At 36.8% G+C, this 12,223-nt stretch overlaps 1 protein-coding gene across 2 annotated transcripts in view; it reads right to left on the minus strand.

Moving 5' to 3' along the window:
- The window catches only part of ITFG1 (integrin alpha FG-GAP repeat containing 1), a 70,725-nt gene that overhangs the window by 33,188 nt on the left and 25,314 nt on the right, over positions 1-12,223 (minus strand). For both annotated transcript variants that reach the window (XM_058846335.1, XM_058846336.1), the window contains exon 9: positions 870-964. In XM_058846335.1, the coding sequence (XP_058702318.1) occupies positions 870-964 (95 nt within the window). The remainder of the gene's footprint in view (positions 1-869; positions 965-12,223) is intronic.

Below are 12,223 nucleotides of genomic sequence, written 5' to 3' on the forward strand. Positions count from 1 at the left end.
TCCAGATGAGTACAAGAAAAGAGTATTCTTTAAAAGGTTAGACCAGAGCAAGTCATTATTGCATGCCATTTGATACCATCATTTTTAATTAAAGTCATTCTGAAAATAGAAATTTACTTTAAAGTTTCTAGGTAAGTCCAAGTACTTTTTAATACTTTTTTTTTTAGCAGGGTGAGAAGCTCTTGGATTCTTTGATGTTTAAAATAAAGGGGCAATATTTAACTGCTAATGTTTATCTCAGCCCTGAAGACACACAGCCTAAAAAAGTGTTCTGTACCACCTGGAAATTTACTTCATTAATAACAAACAAAGACAAAGTAGAAATTAGGGGTAAGAGGTGTGGGCTGGTTCAACTTGATATATGTGTCTGTGTGTGTGTATACATATATATATTTATATATAACTCTATGAATCAATATATATATATATTATATATATATAACTCTAAAATATATATATTTATATATATTATATTTATATAACTCTAAAATATTTCCCTAAGTTAAACTAAACAAGCTCATTTGAATTAGATTTTTTCCCAGCTCTTAGCACAAACCTTGTTTTTTTCATCTCATGCTGGGCCAGTTATGGTGCTTTGAATGCAGTGTTTTGCAATCAAGAAAGTGACTCTTCAGGAGCATCCATCACTTCCTTGAGTAGAATTATCCATTATAAAGAATTCTAGGAACCTCTTCCACTAAATCCATATTTTTTTCAGATAGGGAACACACAAGTAAATATATAAAAATCTCTTGTATTCTATAATTGCAGGTGAGGAGGTTTCATTTCTTTCCTGAAAAATGTATATTTCATATAATTTCATAAGCACAGTGTTTCGCTTTGTCTTTGCTATTCCAAATTCACATTACCATGTCCAATCCCAGCTTGGTTAGGTAGATGGCACTTTTTTGACATGTTTCATCTTCACAGACTGGTAATAAATGTTCACTTTGTCCATCCCCGTCTGTCAAAGAGAAAAAAAGCCTGTCAGCTTTGTATCTGCAAAATCAGAGACCCTGTTTACATGAAATAATCAGCTGTGAATAATTTTAAATGTGAAAATGTTACATGAGATAAACCAGACCCATTCAAAATCTTTAACCTAATAATATAATTTGGATATTTGGTTTGAAGATTGCCTTTGCTAATATATTTTCATCCTGACCCATAATATTGAGAGTTTGAAATTTTACTGATGTGCTGCGAAGAGTAAATCTTTAGTAATTTAATCAGTCCCTGTGTTGAGTTGGGAAAAAAATTACTTTTAATAGCAATCCACCATTAAAAGTCCACCATAAAAACTTATTTAATTTTCTGAACTAGTTTTAAACCCTTATGCTGTCAGCAAGATTTTAAGAAGAGTCATGAGTTCACATGTAATGTCTTAATCTGTACTTAACACAAGAAACAACACTGGAGAGCTGATTAACACAATGGCTAATAAATCCCAGGCTTACAGAATTAGGTAAATTTGAGTAAATTACAGGTTTTCAAAAATGTTCTTTAAGCGCCTTTAATCCATGAATTTCCAAAACCTTTAGTAGAATAATGACCTTTTAATATTTAAACAAGTAATGACTATTTGCATCTGCAGTTCTGACACACAGAGCATAGAGTGGGGAAAAAAGTAATAATTTCCTGTCCATTATCTACTCCAGGAGAAATCTGTGCTGCCATTGTGACCTTGCAGCCCTGCTTTCCTCCCAGGGGCCAGGCCAGCACTGGCAGCCCTGTCTGGGCACAGAGGGAGTGGAACACGAGTGCCAGGGCTGCTGCATGGAGAACCTGCGCTGCAGATCCCCAGCAGAACCAAACCCGGCTTGCCACAGATACAGTACCCTCAACTCAGATTTCAGGCAATGCAATTCTCCAGGCTATGGAATCAAAGCTCACAGTGTAATAAAAATGTTCACCTTTGCAACTTGCCCCTTAGCCCACACAGTTCTGAGGAGCTGGGTACTTCATTTGAGATAACCACAGTGCTCACTGTGAACACTGAAATACAGAGAGGTCCTCATCTGGCATGTTAATTACTTGAATTGTTTCTGCCCTGGATTCTATATTACACCTATCAAATACTGCAGGTTACAGCCACAAACATCCTCTCAGCCTGGCTCCCTGACAGCTGCTCGGTTATCCCACAATAAATGACATTTTTACTGGTCTGATGTTTCAGAAATGCAGCTTATGAACGTGTCACAAAATAGATTTCTGTATGAACCACCAAGGCACAGAGAGCACCAGGGGGTCTCAGGCACACCTACTGCTTGGGTTTGCAGAAATCCAACCAGCTTATTTAGGCAAGTGGAGTTTGTAAAACTGCTTGATGAAATCTCCTGAGCTAAGATGCGAAAACCAGATCATTTCCCTGTCACTGAACCCCTTACCAATTTTCCAGTCCAGTACTGGCCACAGCCCAGAAGTTCTGTCATACTTTACCAGCACCACAAGAAAGGCTTTCTCAGCCTGCCAGCCTATACTTCTGTGAAGCTGAACCTCTTTTTGAGGGTTTGTACATCTACATCTGTGCAGTTGCATTTTCTGGGTCCCTCCCTTATTTCATCAGGAAGCTGGGAGATGGAAAGGAGGGTTATAAGGGGAGGAGGAGTGATGAAAATATCAGCCTTCCCCAAATATCTCCAAGTGATAAAGCCAAACTTTTAGTGGCTTCCTACATCCCATCTGCCTCATGAATTACTTTACCTCACCACCAAACCCCTCCCAAATCCTCATGGCAGCTCTCTTCTGCAGGATAGAGAATTTAGGATGTGAAATAGCCTAGGTGATAGAAATGAAGTAAGTTCACATCTGAAGAGATGGGAAAGGGAATTCCCACTGAACTGAGAAATCAACACGGCAGCTATTGAATCTGACCGTCTGAAATCAGCACCAGCTTCTGAAGGTGTTTGTTTTCCTTCTGCATCATTCAGCAACAACTAAAATATTACTATCTTGAATCTTTGCTTGCATCAACAGATTAAAATACTGTTGGACTACAGTTTTTTTCTAACTTAAATGGAAAAAAATGTTCAATTTGCAAAATATAAACCATGGGAATACTGAAGGATTTGCTAAAATTGAATTAAATTGCAGAAATATAAGTTTTCTGACTATAAAATGTAAATTAAGCTCTAATATTTTAATCACATTTCTACAAAAGTTTCAGTCTGAAGTGATTTGAGAAGATTTTCAATAACACACAAGGACAAAGAACCACCTTCCTCTGATTTAGAAAGGGACAAGAACAAGGATGTTCTCATTTAAATTATGCTATGGAACAGGGTAGAATATAAAATGTTTGATTCTACTTATACTGCAAACATTCATCTTGTTATGCCAATAACTCAGTTTGATAGTGTGGGTAGTTAATGTTCAGAGTAGGGCAGGACATGGATGAAAACACCCTCAGAGCTTTCAGGACAGGAAGGACAGAATTGGCACATAATTGACACGAAGCCATCACCTTACATGTGAAGATGTTGTAGATAAATTACCAGCTCAAGACTTGATTAAAATATTCAGTATGATCAAAGAATGAATAAATGCAAATATGTATCAAACACCACACCTCTGTCCCTGCAAACTGAAAATACTATGATACATATTTCATATTGGAAGGCCAGAGTTTCCTCAGTTCCTTTGACCAGAAGATAAATGTCCATTTACATAATTTCTCTTACAGGATCGTGCTTCCAGCTGCAATTTCTCTTTAATTCTGTGTAACAGATATTTAAGAATCCATTAGTTAAAAAAAAGTTTAAGAGAAAAATCTATTGAAAACTTACAGCACAGTTTTGAAAAAAAGATTCACTTTAAAAGTAAATTTTGTCAAAAAATATCCTGAAAACAAGATGAGAGGCCATTCTTAAGATGCCATATCTCAAATTATTTTTGTATCCACCTCACGAAAGTTTCTCAGATAGAGATATCCATCCTATGGAGACTGGACTGGTTTGCTTAGATTTTGTTTGGTTTTTATTTTCCTCTTTTTCCTCTTTTACACACTGTGCTTGTCTGAATCTAAAGATCATGAAGATGAGATATAAAAACATTAATTCAGCACTTAGAGCAGACAGAACAAATGTTAAACTTAAAAGGCTTCAAGTACAGCTCCAGCATTGAGCATGTAGCTGGAAAGAGGACATCAATGAAACAAGAATATCTTCTGAGTCCACCATTGGTCAAATACTGTATTACAGAAAAGTAGCAATCAAAAGAAGAAAAGCCCAACATTCTTCATCTCTATCATAGTATAACATCTTATTTCTTTTCCAGTTTTTATTTCTACAGCATATCTTACAATGCACAGATCCATCTTTCATAACCAGAAATAAAATGTTTCCTGCATCTCTGAAGCTTTTTCAAAGGCACTGTGAAACCAACAAATCGATATAGCAGCTATTCCAGTTTTGAAAGAAATATTTCCTTCTTCATCTTTACATGATTCTACCTTGGAAGCACCTGCTGGAATGCAAACTACTGACCTTGAAGAGCACACAAAAAACACCCCCAGCAGTTGCTAACTTAAGAGCTTTATAACTCACTAACAACAAATTCACCTTGGACCCAAGAAACACTTCCTACCTTCATGCCTGGTTTCAATCTCAATATAAATAAACATCCTTCAGTTTTAATCTCTGATCTTGAAGTTAAATTTCTCCACAAAAGAAGACAGAAATTCAAAGGAGTATCATTAGCAAAACTGATCAGCGTAATTAGGTATTCACAGGTGACAAAACATGCATTGGTGACAACAGCTGGATGAACCCATCACACCTACGCTGGTTTCAAGTAATTGTGAAAAATACCTTGCATAACATGTCTTTAATAATCTCCTTCAGCCTAGGTATACCTAGGAAACCTGTGTCTGGAGACCCTCTGTAATCTTTACTCAGTTCCTGGATCTCCTACTCTGTCACTTTCATTTCAAAATGAAATCTCATTCCAAACTGGTGGAAGCCTTATTTGTCATTTTGCAGCCTTTGTAGCAGTAGGTGTGCCCAAAACTCCAGACACCAAATGTCCTGTGCTAGTCCCAGTCAGCTTGGAGCACCTTTGACATAGAAGTAGAAACTCAAGTGTTAATAAGCAAGTTCTCAACACACGATTCTGGCTTGATTGTGATACAGCAAAACTTCGTGGTTAATAAAGATCAAATTTTGTAGGCAGTGGAAAGGGCTAGAAAAAGAACAGTCCCACGTACTCATCACCTGCAAACCTGTAGTTATGTCTAAATATGTAAAGACAAAATTAGAAATCTTATTCCATCTAGGAATCATGTGAGACTCATTACCTACAACTGTATTTCAAATAAAAGCCATGGACACAGAGCCTTCTTTCCGACACCTTGCCCATGTTTGCCAAGTGCTGGCAGCCCAATCCAAGCATCCCAAAGCCACAGCCTGTGCAGGTCCCTGGGAGCACACCTTGCACAGAGAGGCTATGTGAGAGACATTGCTGAGCTTTAACATTAATTGTGAATGTTCACACTTGCAAAAAACACAGCTCAAGTGTTTTCAATCTGTTCTAAAAGTAAATTTGAATGAGAGAGAGCAGAAAAAAAGTTGCCAATCAGCTTAACCACAACACGATGTTATTAGAATTGTGAGATGCTCCAAAAGCGATACTGAGGTACTGCAGCCTGAGAAAACATTTTAAACTGAATTCACAAATAGCAAATGGTCAAAGCAGTCCCACACAAGAAACTTCTTCCCAAACCCAGAGGTATCAGAGGTGCTTGTAAAACTAACACACCTGTAATTTACTTAGCATGAATAAACCTAGGTAAAAGATACTCAATCCCAAGGTTCAAATTCCTTTACAAACATAGAAAAAAGGTGTCACAGAAATGCTCTTTTGCAACCAGGATCAAGGATGATTGGATTCATGCTTGTGCAACGTACTTTCCAACATGGGCTTTGAAAAGAAAATAGCACCTGAAGAAATGACAAGTTCTGTGATCACTCACTCCAAAACTGTTTCATAATACAGCATGATAAAGTTATAGCTATGAAGAGCAAGACAGCTTTTGGTGGGTGTATGATCTAAACCTTTTTAATTTAAATGCTCTGTACTTCTGCTGCAGTGTAATCTTACTTCTGCTCCTTTAACAACAAAAATTGAATCAACTTTTTGGGGTTATTCTGAGATCACAGACTGATCACTGTAACTTATTACAGAATTTAGTTCTGTTAAATGGAAAAGAAATTGTTTTCTAGCAAGTTTGGGGTCAGACTTGATGATCTGTAGAGATACTTTCTAATCCTACGATCAGGTGAAATGGAAATATGTTAACTATAAGCTAAGAAAGTCAACTTTCATAATTCTGAACATAAAAAAAAGAACCTTCATATACCACAAAGTTCTCATTCATACATCTCTTCCTCTTGTCTTCGCCCAGTTCTCAGTACCCTCTCTCATGAGTCCTCAATTTACAGTTCTAAAGAACAATAAGAGGATAAAGAAGAAAAAAGCCTTTTTAGGGTTGTACTATAGCAATATCCTTCTGGGGCAAGAAGCCTTCAATAAGTACAACTGAGTTTGATATTCAAATAAAATAAAGGTTTGTTTGAAAGCTGATTATCTTAAATTTATCTTCTCAAGTAATTAAATCATTAGAATTCTTTTGTCACTCTCTGCCTTTAGGTGCTCAGTGAGATGGTCATGACAGACAGTTATAATAAATTACTAAGATAATTACACATTATTAAAACAATCAATGTCATCTGCCTTTAGCAAATGTGAATCATAACTTCAAAAAACCGATTCAAAGAGCTTTTACAGATGATTCAAAATTCTGTGGACATTAAAGAAATCCTCATAACCCACTCCTTCACACTAAATCAATTCTGATTTTAAGTCCTGCCAAGGAATCCATATTCACAGCTCCACTGCATAGAAGCACTTAAACACAGTGTGCCAGCAAACTGCACAGTGAGACCTCCAGGCTGCACCGGAGCCAACAGTGCGGCCTTCTGCCTCCAATGGAAATTCCAAGACTAACTGCCATCCAAGCAGGGAAAAGAAACTGCATCAAATACAATGTGAACCACCCCCACACCAAACAAAATCATTACAACTCCTGTTGCAGTTTCTGCTGAAAGCTGCTTGTTTCACCTGTTTCATATTAAAACAAACTCCCAAGCCTGGCTGTACATTTGATGCTCTGTGATATTCCACATGTTCAAACCTCTGGTGCCAAAAGAAGGGATAACAGAAACCGAGGCAAGCCTTTGGTGTAACTGCCTTGGGTCAGCTCAGCCTGGGTCCAGAGCTCCTCCTGCATCAACCATGAGCAGTGCCAAAGATAAATTCAATCCTGTGATGAAGTTGTTCAACAAGGAACAGATAAACAAGTGACACATCCAGCACTCCACCAACTTCATTGTTGGAAAGAAAGCAATGTTCTTATTAATTTACAAGCCCCTTTGACAAAAATTAATATGAAGCAACAGCACTTCTTTTTCCCAGGAGATACTAGAATTTGTCAGCACATCTGAAAGACCTTGGCAAAATATGGGAACCTGATTTTCCCTCCTCAGAAACTGACAAGGGAACCACATTTAAAACATTGGGGTATCACTGAAGAGCATTGCTGGTTACAAATTAACAAAGACTCAGCTCCTAAATACACTTACAGACTCAAAACACATGCATCAATTAAGTGGTTATATCTCTGTGCGATGCTGATTCAGAAGTGCATCTGTACTAAAATAATCTCTTCCAGATCTAAATTATCTTGGAAGGCTTAAATTCCATTAACTTCCATACCTTTTCCACCAAAACTGATCACAGTGAACCCAGCCTTCCTCATATGCAGGGCATTTCATGCACAGAAGTATTGTCACCCTACACTTTAAGGTTCTTAGAAAATCCTTTCAATGACTACATGAGCACTAAATATTTTCACAACATAGTGCTCAAAGGAGGATGGATCTCTTAAGAGGTTATTTACCAAAATGTACCATTAAAATTTCCCTTTGATACGTTGCCATTGAGGATGCAACATTCTGAGGGAAAAAAGAAATTCAGATGTTAGAATGAAGTTGACAGACAAAATGAAAAGGTGCAAAATCAAAATGCAACTAGAGGCAGAAAAGCAGTGCATTTAAAGTATATTCAGCTACAGGATAATTAAGATCTACTTAAAAATAATAATAAAAAAAAGAATCTTTATACAAAATGCCTTTGGCACAGTGGAATGAAAGGTTGAAAACCCCCCAAAGGTTAGACACTATGTTATCCTGTTTAAACATAATTAACTGGCAATAATGAGCTATCATTTCCTACAAGGAAAGTGATAATGACTACCACATGTCATACAAGTAGTTAACACACATGAAATAGTTCAATTACTTGGTAGGGGGGAGTACAGAGAAGATTCTCCTAGGATTATTAGTTGGACAACTGATTTTTAAATACAAGAAAAAATTGAGTTCAGGTCTCTAAAAGATTTTGATGGAACTTTAACAAACCCAACCCATATTTGTTCAAAAAGCAAGTGTGCATAGCACGGGTGAATGCAAGCTTCTTAAATTAGACAAGAGAAAGGGCAGCAGCTAAGAAATTAAATGGTGACTAAAAAATAAAGGACTGAGTTGGCTAAATGCTACCTAGAGAAACGAAGAGTTGTGCTCTATTTACTTAGGAGGACAGCATGATCAAGTTTGATTTCAAAAAGCTATTTTTACTCTCCTTTAAATACAGGCCAAAACGAAATTCCTTGCCTTAACTAAGCAAAATCAATGACTGATTAATCAAACTTTCACAGTCTCAGTTACCAAAGGATGATCTATCAATCTCTGCTATCCAACTGAACTAATCACAATAAATAGCAATTATGACACCAGTTTCCTATAGAAATGAATTAATGGATTGAATAATCAGCACAATATCCTGTGCTAATCATTTCTGACTCACTACTTCAAAAATATGTCATTAATCTTTAAATTAACGAGAAAATAGCAGGTTTTTGTGTCCAAAATATGGTTCACATTCATATAACACTAAAAAACTTGATAATTTTCAGAGTGTTCCATTGAAATTCCTCAATTTCTTTAAAAATACAACATTTTCCTAGTAATTTAAATGACAATTAATAAAACTTTCTGTATACTAGCAAGTATTTATCAGAATTCTAGACAACATCTATGATTTCCTCCAAAGACAGTACAAGCAGATCTTATAAAACTCCTCTGCCGGCTCACAGATAACAACAGCGCAGGATTAATCATTTTTGCTATAGCAACCACTGCACTGCAATTACCATAGTGACATGAGAAGAATAGAAAAAGTAATAATGAAGAGCTCTTACTTGTTTGGAGCAATGTGGCAGCTAAGTAAGTGCAGAATTCTCTAGTGCCCAACTCTGCTCACCTTAATCAATTGAAATGGCATTTGTAATAGATGTCAAAAAGCATTTCTGATTTATTTTTAAAAGGGCAATACAAATTTGTCAATTGTTCCCTGTCCTTTGGTCAGATTGATGTACAAATTGCTGCTATCTTGTACCAGAGGGGAGTGCTACTTGTTACAGAGGTTCCAACTTAGCCATAAAGTGTAAGGTCTACTCCATTACCATAAATTTATTGATATATACACACATCCTTCTATGCAAATTTCCATTAAAATATACACACACATATATAAAGATAAACATACTGGACTTCCAGATACATACAAACAACACATTTGCATTATCTTTTTAATGAAAAAAAAAGTCTTTATTTTTTCAGTACTTCAGGAACACTTGGTACTAAGATTATACCAACATCTGTGACAGTTTCTCATGAGTCACCTAATTGCTGGTTTTTCCAACTCCACTTATCCAAATAATTGATACTTGATAGCTGTTGTTCAACCTGCTTAGTTTTAAGTAAGGAAATCTTACCCCAAATTAGTTGCTTTTGGAAGTTCTCAGTCAGACTCTTATACAAAGCTCCCCCCTTTTTTCAAATAACTGGTAAATACTCATGGCTGGAAAGGGTACTTCAAGTGTAATTTTCAGAAGCAGGAAAGAATATTATAGAAAGTGACCTTTTCAAACAATGCTTCTTTTGCTAAGAGGCAGGTGTGATCAGTAAATCAGAATCCAGCACTGCAGGAGTGCAAGAGGGCACAAGCAGAGAGGTGGGTGTGAGAGGGAAGGCAGCAGCCCAAGTGGCACAGCCCCAAGCTCACGTCTGGAGCTGACACTGCTGCAGAGTCCAACAGGCACAAGGTTAATTCATGAGAAGTGGCAGAGAGAAAGCACAGAGATACAGAACCCTCTGAGACCTTTAGCAAATGGCAAAGCTGGCACATTAGCTGTGAGGTAAGAAAATGTCAAAGAAAGGGAAGAAAAACAGAGGCAGGCAACCCAGAAGTAAGAATGTCAGAGGCTTGTGCCTGTATTTTGAACATTTCTAGTGCCAGTGCCAAGAGGAGGATGCTGTGGCAGAGCAGAGTGTGAGTGCACAGCATATTCTGCATCACGCACAGCTTGGCAAAACCTGCTGAGGTAGAAGGCAGCACAGCCTTTTAACACATTTTCCATTTCATTGTGATATTCTGATTTTGTGCAATCAATCAGGCCCCATTACAGATAGCCAAATTATTCCAAACTGCAAACCATCATAACTTAACTTCCTTTGACTTACAACAATCATTATTCTGTCATTTTTGAAATGGAAAACTGAAAACAGGAGAGGCTCAAGTCTGACAATCCATTTCTGGTAATATAACTAGTAGGTCTGTAACTCCAGCTCAGTTGTATGCTCCAAGCCAGCACTTTGAAGCACCTAAACGTAAACAGGCGTAGCACAATGGGTAAAGGCAGCTGCTGTGACAGAGCAGCATACTCATGATGGGACATTCTGCCCCTATGTTGTTGGACTGGTGCAGAACAAATGAATTGGATGATAATCAGCAGTGCAGGGCATTAAACAAGGCTGCTGCAACTCCAGCCCAGCAGCCCCTGGGCCACTGCCCTTCCTGCCAAGCTCAGCTGTACCAAACCACTGCTCTGCCATGGCACTGCACACTCCATTTAGCCACATGTTCAAAATTTCAGCTTTAACTTTGGAACAATTCCACTTCTCTTTGCAAAGATATCCTAGGGTTTATTACAGTTCCATTAGTTCTATAAATTTCTAAGATTATGATTTATCATTTGGGTTCATTAGCCACCTAACATAGAGATAAAATTATCCTACATTAAGATAGCTTTTCACATTGCCATTGTTAAAAACTTACAAAAAAATTTCTATTTAGTACATATTAAGACACATTATTCAGAACATCAGCTTGGAAAATGATTACAAAAGACCCAGCACACTTAATTTTTTTTTAGCTGCAAAAACCATATTATTCTATTCATTCATTCACGTATTATATAGATAAGTATTCAAACTTGAAGATAAATAGTAAAATATTTTATTAAAACTTTGTCAATGATTGTAGAAAACGGGGTAAACATTTCACAGCAGAGCCTGGGGCTCTGCTAGAGTCAGGTTCTAGCTGACTTCATTGCCTGTGGATCTGATCTAAGGACTGTTGCCCATCCAGCAGAGGTGGCCTGCATTCACACATCAGCCTCAAAACGCTTGTAAGTGGCAGCACAGAGCAAGTGAGTCACACTCTGGGTCTAAGAAGTTTAAAAATTGTAATTTCCTTTAAAATAAGCCTTTGAAGAAAAAGTTGAGACATTTAAAGACAGGCTCAGTCTCACTGTAACAAGTGTGTTGTATAAATGCTATAGTTTTTTTTTTTTTTTAAGTTATTTACAGTCAATTATGTCAGTAGAGTCAGGCCTGCAACACTTTGCCTCTGTCTGGAAAATTTTAGTATTTTTTAGTACTTAGTATTTTTTGCACTACAAAACCAACATGCCCTATTCTCTGTAACATGACAAAAACATTGATAAGCAACAATTGACTGGAAACGTACATTCTAATAGAAAAATACAGGCTTTCACTAACCCTTGCAGAAATAGATTTACATATAAATTAAATTTTTCTCCTGTCCAAAAGCCTTCCAGAATTTTCAATTACAACCATTAAGTTTTTACCATGTTCCAGCAATTTTTATTCATGTAATCTTATTTCATTTAGTCTTTATTAGTTCATACAAGTGAAGAATTCAGAAACATTTAATCAGATGTTTTCTGAACAAGATTAGAGAAAAAAATTAAAATCATGACAAATAAATAAGTGTCTAATAAAATTAAGTTTGGTGTTGTACCACA

The sequence above is a fragment of the Poecile atricapillus genome, chromosome 10 (assembly GCF_030490865.1).
Source record: "Poecile atricapillus isolate bPoeAtr1 chromosome 10, bPoeAtr1.hap1, whole genome shotgun sequence".
NCBI lineage: Eukaryota > Metazoa > Chordata > Aves > Passeriformes > Paridae > Poecile > Poecile atricapillus.